Source organism: Podarcis muralis, chromosome 16 (assembly GCF_964188315.1).
Source record: "Podarcis muralis chromosome 16, rPodMur119.hap1.1, whole genome shotgun sequence".
NCBI classification, from domain to species: Eukaryota; Metazoa; Chordata; class Lepidosauria; order Squamata; family Lacertidae; genus Podarcis; species Podarcis muralis.
The window spans coordinates 40,693,158-40,708,846 of NC_135670.1; the positions used below are offsets into that span (position 1 = coordinate 40,693,158).

Genomic DNA, 15,689 nt, shown 5'->3' on the forward strand with positions numbered 1-15,689 from the left:
CCGGCTCGCCCGCGGTTGGCTCAGGCTCGTGACGTAGGCCTCCGGGGGCGGGGCTGCCGAAAAGGCGGGAGGGAGCCGCCAGGTGCGCCGCCAGGTGGGCTCGTCTCCTCGCCGGGAGAGTCGCTGCGGAGAAGGCCTCGGCCGGAGGAAAGAGCCCCTGCCTGGCGCTCGCTGCCCCTGGGCGGCGCACCTTCTCCCGGGAAGCCGCCATGTCCCACGAGGAGCCCGGAAGCGACTCCCAGCCGCCGCCGCCTCGCCCGCCGGCGGAAGGCTCCAGCAGCTCCAGCGGCACCCCGGGCGCCAGCCAGTCGTCGTCCAGCTCCGGCACCCTCAGCTCCCTGGACACGCTGCCCACGCAGGACCTGCCGCCCATCCCCGAGGACCCGGAGCCCGGCCCGCAGGAGCCCTCGCCGCAGCCCTGGGGCCGCCTCTTCAGCCTGGCCAGGGGCTTCCCCAGCTGCGGTGCGTGAGCAGGCGCCATCCCTCCGTCGTGGCCCGCGAGGAGCAGCAGCGGCTCCCCTGGGCTTCGGAGCAGAGGAAGGGACCTCTGCTCAAAGAAAGCACAGCAGATAGTGCTGCACCCGCAAAACGCTATGGAAAATACGCTGCTCTTGCCTCTTCAGAATCACAACTGGGTGGAGGGAAGAGCGGGCACAGGCAAACTCGGCCCTCCAGATGTTTTGGGACTACAACTCCCTGACCACTGGTCCTGTTAGCTAGGGATGATGGGAGTTGTAGTCCCAAAACATCTGGAGGGCCGAGTTTGCCTATGCCTGTTCTAGAGGTGCGTTTGCTCTAAGGGAGATCCACCCGTGCCAGCCAGAGAGCCTCTTCCTTTGCTAAGAAGGGTGTTCTTATGCACCAGGTGGGAAAACTCTGTGCAGCCAGCATCCTCCACTGTGGAGTTCCAGAAGAACCAGATCCAACTGGGATATTGCTTGTCCAGCTGGGATGTGATCTTGTACCCTTTTCTTTTATATGAGCACTCGGGAATAAGGCAAGTAGTGGAATGGGCTCCCAGCCCAGCTACTCGCTAAGGCGTTTCCTTGTGTTAGAAGGAAAAGGTATTGGGAATTCATCTACATGTTTCACAATCTTGGCCAAACTGCAGCAATTCTGGTCTTCCTCTATATTTGAACTGCTGTTCATTATTTTCAGCACTTCACTATATGTTTTGCTTCCTTCTTTGTCTCTTTTTGGATGATTCCTCATTATCAGGGACTGGGGTTTTGCTGGAAATCACCTTTTCCTTCTGTTAATACCGTTCTGGTCTTTGATGCCAGCAAGCAATTGCCCTTCCGGTGAATAAAAGTAAAAGGAGAGCTTGTTTATAAACCCATGTCAGATAAATCTGGTAGGTTTTAATTTCTCAAAGCTTTTTGATTCAGATGGGGAGATGCCTACTATGCTTGAGCCTCCTTTGCTCTTCTCAGACCCGCAAGAGGATACAGGTGTGCTTTCCACATGCTATTTTCCTTACTTGGGTTTTGTGCTCTTCTTTTCCCCCACCCTAGACTGCGTGAAAAATGAGTACTGGTTTGGCAGAGACCCAAGTTGCGACTACAGTTTTGCTAAGCTGAATCTGACTGAGACAGAGCTCTATAAACAGTACAGCAAAAGGCACTTCCGCATCTTCAGAGTAAGTACTGCAGAAATTCCTTCTTGCTTTCTGCTCTGGGCAACAAGTTCCACTTTGAGGAAGTTTTCTGGTGGCAGTGAATGGGTGTGCCTGGGTTGTGTGTCCTTCTGGCTTGCAAGGTTTATGTGGGGCTCTTTCTGCAGAATTTGAACCCTTCCTATTTCCTCGCTTGTGATTCTGCTGTGAGGGAGACCCTGCCAAGTGGACTCTCCTAGCTCACTGTCCTTCCTCCAAGGAACCAGGGCCCGGAAGCTGCCACGTGGCCTATATTGAAGACCAAAGTGCCAATGGGACTTTCATCAATGGAAAGCTCCTTGGGAAGAGCAAGAAGCTTCCCTTGGCAAATGTTGCTGAAATCTCGCTCTCCCTGCCCCACAACAAAGGTAAGATTCCTTGCAAACTCCCTGCCTTCCAGGGGCATTTTGGTTAGTGAGTGTAATCCAGTTTTCAACCTTCATGGTTTTATAGTGACACAGCTTGATGAAATAGTGTCAAAATTAACCCTGAATGTAATGTAAGAGGCAGTCTGTATCAGAAGAAAGGCCTCGCTCTCTGTGGGTGAAAATCTCCTTCCACTCCTGTTCCCCAGTGGCTGCTGTTCAGAGTGACGCACTTGCAGCTGTTGTGTGGTAGTGCACAGGTAGACAACGAAATTCGTTAGCCCAACATGTAGGGATGGACACTAGCTTGGATGGTTGTTGTTTTTCTAACTGATTTTTAATTTCAAGTAAGAAAAAAAAACCATACAAAGAAAGCAGTTTAGTAGTAGTACAGAAAGGAAATAAAAACAGCGTCTGATGGTTGTAGTTTTAGACCTTTTAATAAAGGCAATCCAATGAAAGTGTCTCTCCATAAGTCCAGTCCCTGCCTATTGATATTCCTTTTGTGACATAATTAATTTGTCCATAAGCACAATGTCACATATTTGCGAAATCCAGGCTTCAAAAAGATTTGCATTTGCAGTTTCCCCATATTTTTGTGATCACTAATCTAGCTGCAGTTAATAAATTGAGGATGAGGTCTTTATTGGTTATGTTCTTAAACTGAGGGGTAAAATAAGATAGGAAGGCCAATTTGGGGTCTTATAGTAGTGATTGTCCCATTGTTTGATTAATTGTTTGAAAAACTTTCCCCAAGGGAAATTTTTTTGGGCAGAACCACCACATGTGCACTAGATAGCCAGGTAAGTTGCATTCCCACCAGCAAAAGTTGGATGTGTTATAATTAATTCTGTATAATCTAGCTGTATGTAGCATCAATGTGCTATCTTAAAAGCATGTTATTGAGTTCTAATTGAGATAGATCCACAGGGTAGTTTATTCCAAATTTGTTCCTCTAATTCTTCTTCAAAATCTTTCCCCCATTTTAGTCTTAATGAAGTGAGAGGAAGAGTAGCCAATTGTGTGTGGATTTTATTTTATTTTAATTTTTATTCAATAAGAAACTTTATTGTTATTACTGTATTGTCATTTTCATACAGAATGGTTATTGACATAAACACATACAAAATGCAGCAAGAATGATGAATGTAAAAATACAAGTAGAAAAATAAAATGAGAATACATAGGGGAGGGGATAACTGGGAGACAACTGAGAGTGCAACGCCGCGTACACTTATCACATATAAGAAGAAAAAGGTTAGTCAAATTATGTGTGAGGATTCTATAGTTGGGAGAGATTCCCTTTCCCAGTGGGTTGGTTGAGTTGAGTAGTTGCTCAAAACTATTTAAGTCGTGTAATGCTTGAATCTTATATTTGGCTGATTTAGAAAATGTATAATCTGGTATATCTCTAATCAGCCACATCGTATATCTTCCAATACAAAGGAGCAGTTGATTAGCTTGGCTGGTTTTAAAAGGGGAATAAGCAAATGCATTGAGGACAGGGCTGTCAATGGCTTTTAGTTATAATGGTTGTACTATCTCAAATATAATAATATCTGCTGGAGATCATGACCCAAAGAGGGTTGTTGTGCTCATGTCTTGCTTATGGGGTTCCCATATTGCCCTCCACCTTCCGCAGTGAAGGCAGACTTTCCTGGTGTGTAGCAAAGCAATTTGGAAAGGGATCTCATTCTGTCAGCATTATTAGCATTGCTACATATACAAACACATTGTTCTTCTGATCTCTTCCATTATGTTTGGCCACAACACTGAGCACTGGCGATCAGGAAGAAAGTTGTATGTTTTCCTTGCAATAGTAGTTATTGGACTGGGGTCTCCTCTCCTTCCTCTCGCTTTCCAGTATTTGTATTCTCTGACCTCATGGAAAGTGATCATCAGCTGGAGTATCCCAAGGAGCTCACAGACAAATATATCATATCAAAAACGTTGGGCACGTAAGTTAGAGTCTTTCTGCCTGCCTATCTTACAAGTTTTCTGCAATGCTGTCTTTAGGGAAGACCACTGAGAGTTGCACCTGTGGGCCGGGGGTGGGGGAGTGGGCATCGTGAGGTTCCAGTGGTAACCCTCAGTGGAGGTGAATCAGCCTCCTCAGTCCTTTGCTCCCACATCAGGGGATGAGAGAGGAGAGGACTGTCCTCTGAATCTCTGTTTAAATCTGGGGCACTGCAGGCATTTCTTTCACAGTTTCACCATCTAAATGTTAGAACCCTAACCTTGAAGTAGCCTCCTTTTTCTGCTAGCGGTGCCTGTGGAGAGGTGAAGCTGGCCTTTGAAAGGGACACCTGTAAGAAAGTGGCCATAAAAATAATAAATAAACGGAGGTTTATGGCAGATGTTTTGCCGGAGAATGTAAGTATCTCTTTGTTTTTGTCCTCTGGGCAGGGAATTTTTGATGGAGGGAAATATTATTTGTAAAGTACCTTAGGTTGTCACCTGTGCTCTGTAGATGATTAAACATTGTTTGCTTTGACTGCTGCTGATTAAGATGATATATGCAAATTTATTTGTGCTAAACAAATTGTGGATAACTCACAATCTTAAATGACTCACATCTCAGTCCTAAACATAGCATGGAAGAATCAGTGGAACTTTTGTGGCATGTGCTGAGGTTTGTGGCCCTAGTGGAATTTGTAAAGTTACCTGATTGTGCCTATGTGAGCTTTTGTTTCAAGAAAAGTATTGATTGGTTCAGCCTCCCCAGGGTGGATGTTTCAGACTACAGTTCCCATCAGCCTCTGCCAGCAGGGCTGTGTTGCCTTTAGCTGATGGACATCTAGAAGGCACCAGGTTGAGGAAGGCTGGCCTAGTTTCCTTTTCTATCTCTCAAAACAATCTCCCTGATACAAATCAGGCGGTTCTACAACTCTGTGAAATTTCAAGGACTCTTCTGCCAGCTGAGCCGAGTGCCTCATGTTTGGCTTTCCTGCTTTTTTTGCTGCAGCAATGCAGGCTGTCTTCAGCACTTTTACTGAGGGCAGGAGGCTTGATGTTCTGTCAGTGTGTGAGCTTCCTTCTGTTTCGCTGTCCTCTTGCACCCTCAAGCTAAGCAGATGGGCTCATGCTAAAGCTGTGCAAGTGACCTTTACGCTTTGATGTTCCATTGTCTAAAAGCAGGACAAGCCTTTTAATGTGGAAACGGAAGTGGAGATTCTGAAGAAGATTGACCATGTAAGTGGGCCCTTAAACCAGGCAGCTTTTAAAATTATTTTTATCTCCCCTCTTCTTCTCACTAAAGGCTAGGGCTGGGTGATATCTGGTTTTCAACTTCACAATATATCGCCAGCTAAACATTGTGATATCTTGATATGTTACAGTGTCTGAAATAAGCATGGAGCTGGTTTTCAACTTAGTGATATATCACCAGCTAAACATTGCAATATACTGATATATCATAATGTCTGAAATAAGGATGGAGCTATGTAGAGGCATTGGCTGGCTTCATGGTTGCTTCCACATTGTGATTTTTGCATGGCACACACGCACACTCATGATTAGCAATATATTGCCAGGTCAAAAATTATGAAACTGATATCATGATACGGACTTGAACTAGTTTTGGATGATATATCGATATATTGTACAGCCCTACTAAAGACCTGACAGTGGTTCTAATTTATTTCATATGCTACTAGCAAGCCCATTCTCTCGGGGCAGATTCTGATGTCTGCAAAATGGAATCCACTGTGCCCAACAGGCAGAATATTGTGGGGCTCAGCCTCAGAGGAACCTAAAGGTGTTCAGAAGCACAACAAAAATCTTAGGGGGGAAATCGCTTAAATGTGGGAGGAATTGAGGCCAGGGAATGGTGCTGGCTGACTGACTGTTGAAAGGCAGGGAGGAAAAGTAAATTAATTTGAAGTACCTTGGGAGAGGGCAACGCAGGCTGGAACGGTGAACAGCAACATACCATGCTGCAACAGTTTAATGCAGTTCCCACTTATTTTTTACTCAGTGGAGTGTGGCGGTATATTTAGGTCCTATGGTGGAGATGTCATTCTTGCCCTTTGTCCTCACATTTGTAAGCATTTTCCTTTGAATTGAGAGTTCTGTGCTGTTCTTTGGCTTCAGGAAAAAAAGAGCTGCTTTTGGAGGGTGTTGCTTTCTCTGAGAGCGGCTTTTTCTTAGCAAATGTTTGGATGTTTTCCTTTCCTTCCTTGCTACAGCCTTGCCTTATCAAGATAATAGACTTCTTTGAAGGAGAAGACTTTTACATTGTTTTGGAGTTGTAAGTTATTCTTCTTTGTGCTCTTTGGGGCGGAGGGAGTGGTTTTGTGCCTCAGGTCTGTGAGGGGCAGTGTCTAAAATGAGCAGTTCAGTGTGGTTATAATTAAAGAAGAAGAAAACTCAGGTGATGACTGCTGGAAAGAGAAGCTAAGGAGATGGAATGAATGGACAATCTAGACAGCCTTTCTCAGGGGCTGGATTTGTATGGGAACCAGCCCTCTTCCTCCTCGTTCAGCTGTTGTTCAGACTGTTCCATGTTTAGTGCTCAAAATAATCCCTGTGTGTAGAGGTTCTCATCTCAGAGTCAACCGTGCTCACTTGAGGAAGGAGGTTCTTGATCACAAACAAGCCTCTTAGGCTCCAGGCTGCTTCAGAATTTTTCTTGTCATTTTGGAAGATATCCTTGGTCATAGAGATTTCAGCAGACAAAGACTGTCTCTCCCCTTGGCTTCCTTGCTAGTGTTTGGCTAGTCTTGGAAAACTAATTCTAGATCTTTGCATGCTAGACTGAAGAATTTTGTATCCAGTGATGAAAAATAGTTGCTACTTTCCATCATGAACACCATTTCCATTTTTATTTTGCCTTCAAACATGGGTTTACTCTGCTCTGTCTTTCAGGATGGAAGGTGGAGAGCTATTTGACAAGGTCCTGCGCCCAGCAAGACTGAGTGAAGCAACGTGCAAACTTTATTTCTATCAAATGCTTTTGGCTGTGCAGGTACCCCTTAACTCTGCAAAACTGGTTGTCTCCCGGTAATGTAGGGTGAGCTTGGCTTGATGACTGTTAATGTAGTCACTGGTACAATCTGGAGTCTGCTTTGTTTGTTGCACCACATGGATGCAACAGCCTCTTTTGTTAAACCTTCTGATGAGCAAAGGCTGTTGTGTAGCTGCTTCAAAATATGGTTAACTAACCTTGCTGGATTGCAGTTCTCCTCATCCCTGACTATTGGCTGGCTAGGGATGATGGGAAGTGGGAGTCCAACCTGGAAGTCTACAGGTTAGCTGCCCCCGATGTAGCACATGGAAACATTTACTGCATAGACCATGCAATGTCTCTAAACAGAAGTGTACCTCTCTTCATCACTTGGAGAATTCACAGAAAGACATTACATCTCTGCACCCTGAGGAAGTGCCACAGCTCAGTGACAGAAAAGATAAGAGCAGTTTGCTGGATCAGGCTGGTGGACCATCTAGTCCAGCATCCTGTTCTCACAGAAGTCAACCAGATGCCTGTGGGAAGCCAAGCATGACCCCAGCACAAGAGCCCACACTTCCTGCCTGCCTTGGACTGTGGAGGTGGAACATGGCCTTCAGGGCTAGAAGCCATTGCTCACCTTATTCTCCATGAAAGAGAGCCTTTTGTCTTATTCCACGACTGCTAAGCTTTCTCAAGAGTTTTTTTATATTATTATTTAACAAAATTTATATACTGCTTGATTATAATAAAACCTTTAAGCACTTAAAAATACAATTATCAATAAGAGACAGTTAAAGCAGGTGTTTAAAAGCAACCAGAGTCTTGGACGAGGTCTATAAGCTTGTTGACATTCTTAAAGAACACTAAAAGGTTAGCAAGACAGCATAGCCAAAACAGTAGCATAACATAGCAAAACAATAGTAATTATAATAATGTACAAAGCCCCCACATTTCAATACAGTGGTACCTCATTTTGAGTCCGCCCGGTTTAGCATCCATTTCATGGAATGTCTGTGACAAACCTGGAAGTGCCGGAACGGGTTACTTTTGGGTTTGCTGCACACACAGAAGCATAAAACCACTCCACGCATATCGCAGAGCGGCGCTTTGTCGAGCGTCCCTTTCGTCAAGCGGATCCTGCACTCAAAACGAGGTACCACTGTACTATAAACATAACAAGATTACATAAACAACATGCAGCACCCAATAGCAAAAATAACAAGGGAGCCTCATAGTTTCACCTTAGTCCTGGAAACACCCTTCCCATGATGTTGCTCTCAGGATGTTGTTTCCACTGTGGAATCCTCTTCAGATTTTTCTATTCAAGATTGGGAGTTCAAGATTTATTTTCTTCAAGATCAGCTCTAAGCATTGAACTTGCAATGTGGACCTGTTATGTTGAATTGTTCTGCTACTCTCTGGGCAATATAGATCACACACACACACTAAGTTGTCAGTTGTTTTTGTTTATGCAGTGCTCGTGGCTGTGCCTGTGAGGGGGTTGACTAGGCATGGAAGGCAGGACATGGTACTCTAAAAGGAGCGGAGATGCCACTTGCAAAGGTGTGTGAGCCACAACAATCTGTTAATTGCATAATATTCTTTCTCTTTTTGGCGCTGTGCAAAGTATCTTCATGAAAAAGGCATTATTCACCGGGACCTGAAACTGGAGAATGTGCTGTTGTCATCTCCTGAGGCAAATTGCCTTATAAAGGTGAGCAGGAGTTGTCTAAGAATTCAGCCCTCCCCTCCTCAACCCACATCATGTGCTTTAAACAAAGTTGCTCTGCGAGATGCTTTGACCCAGGTCTCTGATGTCGATGGTGTTCCAGTGCATGCCACTCAGTTATCATGGAATGAAATATTTAAGACATGAGTGCAGGGTGTGTTTGTGAAAGACCTTGTGACTCTGCTTGGTCTCCCAGGCCCTCTTTGTCTCTCCCTCTGCAAAATCTTGCCTTCCAAGGTTTTGCTTTGGAGACGAAACTATTGTCTAGCAGTTTTTTTACATACCTAGGCAGGGTGGTTTGGGACACATGCAGACCTTCATTGCAAGAAGCAGGTCAAATGACTTCTGAAGTTTTGATCAATCTATTCTTGTTACTTTTCTTGTTGTACAAGATAACAGATTTTGGTCAATCCAAAATTCTTGGAGAAACATCCCTTATGAAAACATTATGCGGTACACCTGACTATCTTGCTCCCGAAGTTCAAAATTTTGCTGAGACAGGAGGTTATGGGCGCTCAGTGGACTGCTGGAGTCTGGGAGTCATTCTCTTTATTTGGTAAGAAACCCAGGAAGGCTGACAAAGGTTTGTGTCCTCCCATAAAGTGTACCTGTTTGTGGGTGAAATTTTGAACACATTGACTTGAATACTTTTTATTTTTAATTTTTGTCTCTTGCCCTTCCATGGAGAACTAAGGCTGAATTCTGTGCAAGAGTTACTTGGATGTGAGCTCATTAAAGTTAGTTTGACTTCTGCACATGTAGGCTCAAGCTTTAGTTGCCTGTTAACCTTGTAACAATCCTGTAAGGCTGAGTGAGGGTTGCATTTCTAAGCGCTGTTGTCGCCGTGGAGTTGAGCCTCCAATTCCCACTTCAGACATTGCCCCTCTGCCCCTCGTGGGTTTTTGGCTGCAGGGCTGCCATGTTTTTCTTCTTGTTTGTCTCAATTAGCCTCTCCGGATATCCACCCTTCTCTGATAAAAATGCTCGTCTGTCTCTGAGGGAGCAGATTGCCCAGGGAGAATACTACTACTGTGCAGAAATATGGCAGCATGTGTCAGAGGAGGGTAAGGCATTGGTGTGACCCTGCTTCTCAGGACAGAGGTGTGTCTGTTGACCATAGAGGCACCAGCATTGTTTAAATGAGAGAGCTGTCTAAAAGACTTAAGCGTCATTGTGACTCAAGCAGAAGGTTGGTAGTTCCAGCCCATCCAGGGACAGCTGTGGGCAGGATTCCTGCATTGCATGGGGTTGGGAGGGATATCCTTTGAGATCCCTTCCAATTCTACAATGTTATTAGTGCAAGGCATGTTGGCTGGGACTCAAACAAATGACACAAACTGAACTGCTGGGGTCTTCTTCCTTGCATCAAAGGGAAGCCTGGCTAAACAATGGCGCTGAAAGGAACTTCTTGTCTCTTGAAGGCTACCTGTGGCTTCCAATAGGGAGCCAAGGAGATTTACAGCATCCTCCTGGCCCTCAAACAGGTGAAAGAGGTGAGGTACCTTTTTCCTCTCCCACTTAGGAAGCAAGGGCAGCAAAACCACACAGGTGTGTTCTGAATAGCATCTTACAAGGTAACTGGCTTATGGCTTGGCACTAAGTGCATCTGCATCTCCTCAGCCACTGTGCCATGACTGGTGATGTTAATGGCAGATGCTACCGCAGTCAGACTTCCTTCCTTTCTTGCTTGGGGTTGTGGCAAGGGCTCATGGCATCATTTTAACCCTGGTCTTCTGGGTCCTAATGCACTTAATATCCCTCCATGGTATTCTGCATTCCAAAAAGATGTAGAAGTGAGTAAGCTGTAGGAGTGGAACAATATTTTCCCATGGGTTTGGAAATTTATGGGGTCCCTTGTTAACAGTCCTTTTTGGCCCCTGTAAGACTAACCGATTCAGGCTTTGTTCCTGTACATACTTATCACAGAGCAATCCCCTTGGAATTAAATGAAGCTTATGTTTGAGTAATGTAGAGTTTCTTTGGCCTGAACCCACACTAGAAATTGTGACAGCAGGAGCCTCTTCTGAATATAGGTAAGGTACTTAAACATTGAGTACTAACTACAATGTTTATGTATCAGCTGTTCCTTTGCAAAGGAGGAGGACAGGGAGGGAGCCAGAACAGGTGGGGGCCACACATGTTTTCTCCAAGCAGAGAAGCAGGTGTGGCAGGCTGGAGTAGAGGGGCCATGAGGGTTTCATTCTGTTATTGCTGAACTACAGCACATTTTGCTTTGTTGTTTCAGCCTTTGACCTCGTGCAGAAATTGCTAGTGGTGGATCCACGGAGGCGTCTTAAAATAGAAGAGGCTTTAGAACATCCCTGGCTTCAGGTATATGCTCACCTGAGTTGTCCTATCTAGGTAGAACAGGACAGGATGATTTTGTTTATTTGTTTTGTTGAAGATGTTTCTCAGCAGCCCCTCATAACAAAATGCATCACAATCCACAGTAGAGCAGCCATATATCAGGCAGGTCTTTAACAAGCATTGAAAGCCCTTATTCTGAAGTGGAGGTGGTTCCATTTGCTGGGTGCCACAACTGAAAAGTCCCTTCTTCAAATTGTGGCATGATAAGACCTGAACAGGCTGTGACAGCCAGGATGACCTCCTCCAACAGTTTTAGTGTATGGAATGGTCTGTATTGGACAAATACAGGTTCCAAGTTGTTATTTTTAAAAAATATATTTCTACCCCACCTTTTTCCCTGACGGGACCCAAGGCAGATAAAAGATACAGATAAAAGCAGTAATTGCTACAAACCTAGAAAAGTCAATAATTAAAAAAGCACTTAAACATTAATAGAATTAAAAGAATAAACATAAATGAAATCTATTTAAAACATACAAATAATTATAATAAAACCAGCATGGCACCAGCCCTTTCACTAAAAGCAGTCAGTTCCCAAAAGCCTGTTGGAGCGAAAAGCTCTTTACCTGCTGATGGAGGGACAAGTTCTTAGCTTTTTGTATGTCAACGAAAGACAGCAAATGGTCAGTGTGTGGAGTCTTCACAGGGACACCATGGCAGTGAAGATAATGCCTTGGCAATATGAATGGAGAAGGGGAGTTGGGTGTATGGCCCCCTTAGGGGCAGGGGCTTGTACCTTTGGCCAAGGCCAAAGACCGCATTCCACCTTGTTTACGTTTCTGCTTGCTGAGTCCTGCAGATATATTTCCCTCTCTCTGAAATATAGTGGACCCTCTGGTTCTGGGGAAGGAATTTATTAATAAACTGACAATTTGATGCCCTCCAATAGGTACCCCAGAATATGCTGCCTGCCTGAGGCTGGAGTCTGCTCCTTGCGTCCCTTTCATCCCCATTCTTGCCTCCCATTGCCTGCCTTGTGGCCCAGCCTCGTTCTTGGCTGCTTCACACTGTTAATCAACTGCTAGAATTATGTCACCCTATGATTTCATTTTAAATATATGTGCAAATACATATTCTCCACAGGATGAAAATATGAAGCACACTTTTCAACGGTTAATCACTCAAACTCAGGAGCCGGTGCCTGCATCAGAGGCCTCAACTTTGGTATCTATTTCTCATGATGGGTTGCTTGAAGAACTTGTGAATTGATTTTAGAAAACATTTGGGGGGATTTTCCTTTTTTTAAAATGGGAAAATAACTTAATTCAGCACTGGCTTGTGCTCAAGCAAGCACAGGTGTTTGGGAGCGCTGCTGCATGGTGTAAGGAGGCCAGAGCCCTTGGGTCACCTGAGGCTTTGGGTGGGGGTTTTGACAGGTGAAGCCGTAGATAGACCACCGGAGGGCTTTGTGGGGGGAAGATGAAGAGTGAGGGGGGTGGTAGCCCCAAACAAAAATAGTGCAGTATAATGGCTTTGTATTACAGGAGTGCATTGACTACCCATGAAGGCACAAATACAATTGGCATTTAAAGAAGCAGAACAGAGTCCTACAACCGTATGCTAAAACCAGCCAAATCTATATGGCAGCAACATAAAATGGTCACCAGATATGAGATGGTATAAACTGAAGCAACTTTTCCAAGGGGGGTGGGGAATGGACTTCTCACTGAGGCTAAAAGTCTTCCAAGTATTTTGGAGTATTCAGAGCGGCTGGTCTGCTTTCTCTCTCTGTTTCATTTGATCCTCCTAGATAATGCAGTCGCTTCTGGAGGCAGAGTGGTGCCTATAATGATGGGTTGCGCCAGTTCAGGCCCCATGCCCAGCCACAGTTGGCAGCAATCCATGGTTTGCAAACCCACTTCAATCCGTGGTTGCTGGTTTGCCTTGTGGACAGCAAACCATGTTTTCTCCAATCACACAAGGGGCTTTCTTAGGGGCACCAGGGAGTGTCTGGAGCACTGCTGCACCCTTCCATGGCCTTGCAGCAGGTGGTTCCACAGGTTAATCCTCCTGCTTTCTTTTCCAGCCACCCACCAGCAGGAGGAAACGGCGCCACTCGCAGGAGCAGGCTGGGCCCTCCAAGGTGCAAAAAGTGAAGATGGCTTCTTAAGGGCTGTTTTTTAAAAAAGAAAATTTTATAAGTTTATGAAGTTCTTTTAAATTGTAGTACATGAATATTTTGGTAAATAAAAAGCTTTCTAAGACTAGCGTGACCTGGTTAATTGTGGAAAACTCCCACTGTGTATACCGTGCCTGCCCTAGCTGGGGAAGGGGGCCGAGTGTAAGCGATCCCTTCCGACGTGCGCGCGTCGGTCCCTGTCCTGCCCCGGACTTTTCGCCTGCAGTTGGAGGGAGCGGAGGAGGGGCGCGGCCGGCCCCCGGCCCCCCCGGCGGGGCGGAGCAGCGCACAGCCCGAAGATGGCGCCGAGGCCGCCGGCGGGGCGGGCGCGGGGCGGCCGGCGGGCCGAGGGGGCGTCGCAGCCGCCGCGGTGAGCCGAAGCGGGGCCGCCATGGAGCCCGAGGCGCCGCGGAGCTTCAGGCGCTGGCGCCGAGGAGGAGGAGGCGGCGGCGGCGAGCGGGATCCTCGCGGGCCCCTTCTAGCCGGGGTGAGCGCCGCGGGGAGAGGAGGGGGTCGTCCGGGCAGGCGGCGATTTCTTGCCGCGCCCAGCGCCACGTCCCGGCTGGATGGGGCTCCCGGCGCGGGGCTGTGGGGGCGGCCCCTGCCGGGAGGCCAGCGCGCTCTCGGGGGCGCCCCGGGGGCCGCCGCCGCCCCCTCGCGGGGCTGCCTCCCGGCCGGGGTGGCCCGCGCCTCTCTGGCGCGCCGGGGTAAGGGCGCTCGGACAGCTTGGCTCGGGGGAACTAAAGGCGAAACTCAGCCAACTTGACGCGTGTGCCCTGAGGCAAGTTGGAGGGTTGGGTGATAGTTGCACACTGGGGGGTGGGCTGGTTTGTTAGCGCCCTGGAGTATAAAAAGCGCCCCCCCCCCACTTCCAGTGTTTGTGCAATTTTTATACAGATGGGTATAGATCTCTCTCCCCTCCCCTTCTGGCCTGCCTTCTTTCCGTTTCCTTGCCTGGCCTTTCCCTTGCAGGATGGGAGTTGTAGTCCAAAACATCTGGAGAGCTCCAGGATGGCTGAGGCAGCTCCTGCTGTAACTGAGTTGAGCAGACCAGAGTTTCCAGATCCAGGAAGCTGCCTTGTGCCAAACCAGGTCGTGGGCTCAGCTCCTTCAGTACTGCCCACTTTGGTAATGCACTTCCAGCTCCTGTGCCAGAGAAAGGCTTTTCACTCATCTGCTCCTTAATATAGGTGTGCATACACACACACACACACACACACACACACACAAAATCTGGAGGCATCCAAGTTGCAGAGTTTCAGCTATGCTTGCCCCACGAGAGCACACCCAACACTCCCAGAGCTGTTGTGCTGATCAGGCCTTGCTCCCTGGGGGTGGCTGCTCTGGGACTGGTAGGGATGCTCTCTCCCCAGCACTGTTTGGCCAGGCTGGCTGGCTGGCTGGCTAGCTGTGGGGTGGCTTCAGGGGTAACATGATTGCACAGTTTTCGCATATATATGAAAAGCAGGGCTGGCTCAGGGAGGGTGTCCTGCAAGGAGGTCTGTATCAATGCCTTGGCACTAAAGTGGTTAATAAAGAGCTGGTTGAGAAAATGCTCTCTCCTTCCTGGGTGAGAGGGGAGAAAGTGCCATAAGCTGAAAATCCTGAAGAGCTGCTATTCAGCTTGTTTCACTTCACAGCGGGGGGCGGCTCCCCCCCCCCCCCCGAAGGAGACCATTTTATCCGGCATTGTCCTTGGGAGGCCTTTGGAGGAGCTGGGGCTGTGGATGTTCTTGAGTGGGAGCTGCAAGGGCACCAGGTGCCGGCCTGCCTTTTCTTACATGGGCCAATGATGAGCAGGTGAAGGGCAGCAAAGCTGTTGTTGCCTTGCTTGTTTTGCATCAAGTAGCGAAGGGTTCCTGCTGTTCTTCCAGTCCCTGAAACCCACCACCCCTACATGCAGCCCTAAGGGCTGAGCGTGAAGCTTCCTAGCGAGAGGGCAGATTTATTCCTTGCCTCCTAAATAAAAAGTAGTAGAATTAGTGCGGCCCATCAGGCAGCTGCAGGTTCCATACTAGTCAGCTGTCTCCATCACTGGTTTAGACTGGCGTTGTGCAGACAGTACATTTTCCTTATTGGGTCCTGCTGCCAATTAGCAGTTACTCCAGGCCATTTGAGTTACTTCTAGGCTTTCTGAGATGCTTGCAGGAGCTGTGGCTTCTGTGCAAAGTGTCTCTGGGTCCCAGCACCTGACTTACGTTGGGCCAGCTGTCCTCACGCTGCCCACCTGATTCCACCAGGTACTGATGCCGGCAATGGGTGGGAAAGGAGGGGGAGACTGAATGATAGGAAGGAGGATGAATTATCCGCACGTAGGGACAGTTTGAAGCTAGCTTTGCTTACACCTCTTTAAGAAAAGGTACTGGAAGACAGTGATACCTTCTTCAAGGAATACATCATCTCCTTGTAGATGATCTTCCTTCAGCAGCTTGTAGGCTTCTGCCATAGCCATAAATGAGAGCTTGGCCTCGCGGATGCAGGAATGCCCCCAGCCTCAGAGTTTGCAC

The 15,689-nt window shown here is 47.2% G+C and overlaps 2 protein-coding genes across 5 annotated transcripts in view; both read left to right on the plus strand.

The window, feature by feature from the left end:
* Positions 1-65: 65 nt before the first annotated feature.
* On the plus strand, positions 66-13,267 carry CHEK2 (checkpoint kinase 2). 3 transcript variants are annotated; one of them, XM_028711077.2, is made up of 14 exons: positions 66-462; positions 1,515-1,639; positions 1,875-2,022; positions 3,884-3,977; positions 4,284-4,392; positions 5,155-5,211; positions 6,207-6,268; positions 6,886-6,985; positions 8,595-8,681; positions 9,089-9,252; positions 9,645-9,760; positions 10,942-11,027; positions 12,147-12,227; positions 13,090-13,267. In XM_028711077.2, the coding sequence occupies exons 1-14, from the start codon at positions 210-212 to the stop codon at positions 13,171-13,173; spliced, it is 1,566 nt and encodes a 521-aa protein (XP_028566910.2). In that variant the 5' UTR covers positions 66-209; the 3' UTR covers positions 13,174-13,267. The 3 variants fall into 3 exon arrangements, with proteins under 3 accessions (XP_028566910.2, XP_028566911.2, XP_028566912.2); XM_028711078.2 differs by having other exon boundaries at positions 5,158-5,211; XM_028711079.2 differs by lacking the exon at positions 5,155-5,211.
* Positions 13,268-13,420: 153 nt separating this feature from the next.
* The window catches only part of TTC28 (tetratricopeptide repeat domain 28), a 108,859-nt gene continuing 106,590 nt past the window's right edge, over positions 13,421-15,689 (plus strand). Inside the window, exon 1 of one of the 2 annotated variants that reach the window (XM_077920538.1) lies at positions 13,421-13,669. In XM_077920538.1, coding sequence (XP_077776664.1) covers positions 13,574-13,669 — 96 coding nt within the window. In that variant the 5' untranslated portion in view covers positions 13,421-13,573. The remainder of the gene's footprint in view (positions 13,670-15,689) is intronic. The other variant, XM_028711076.2, reaches the window with a different exon arrangement.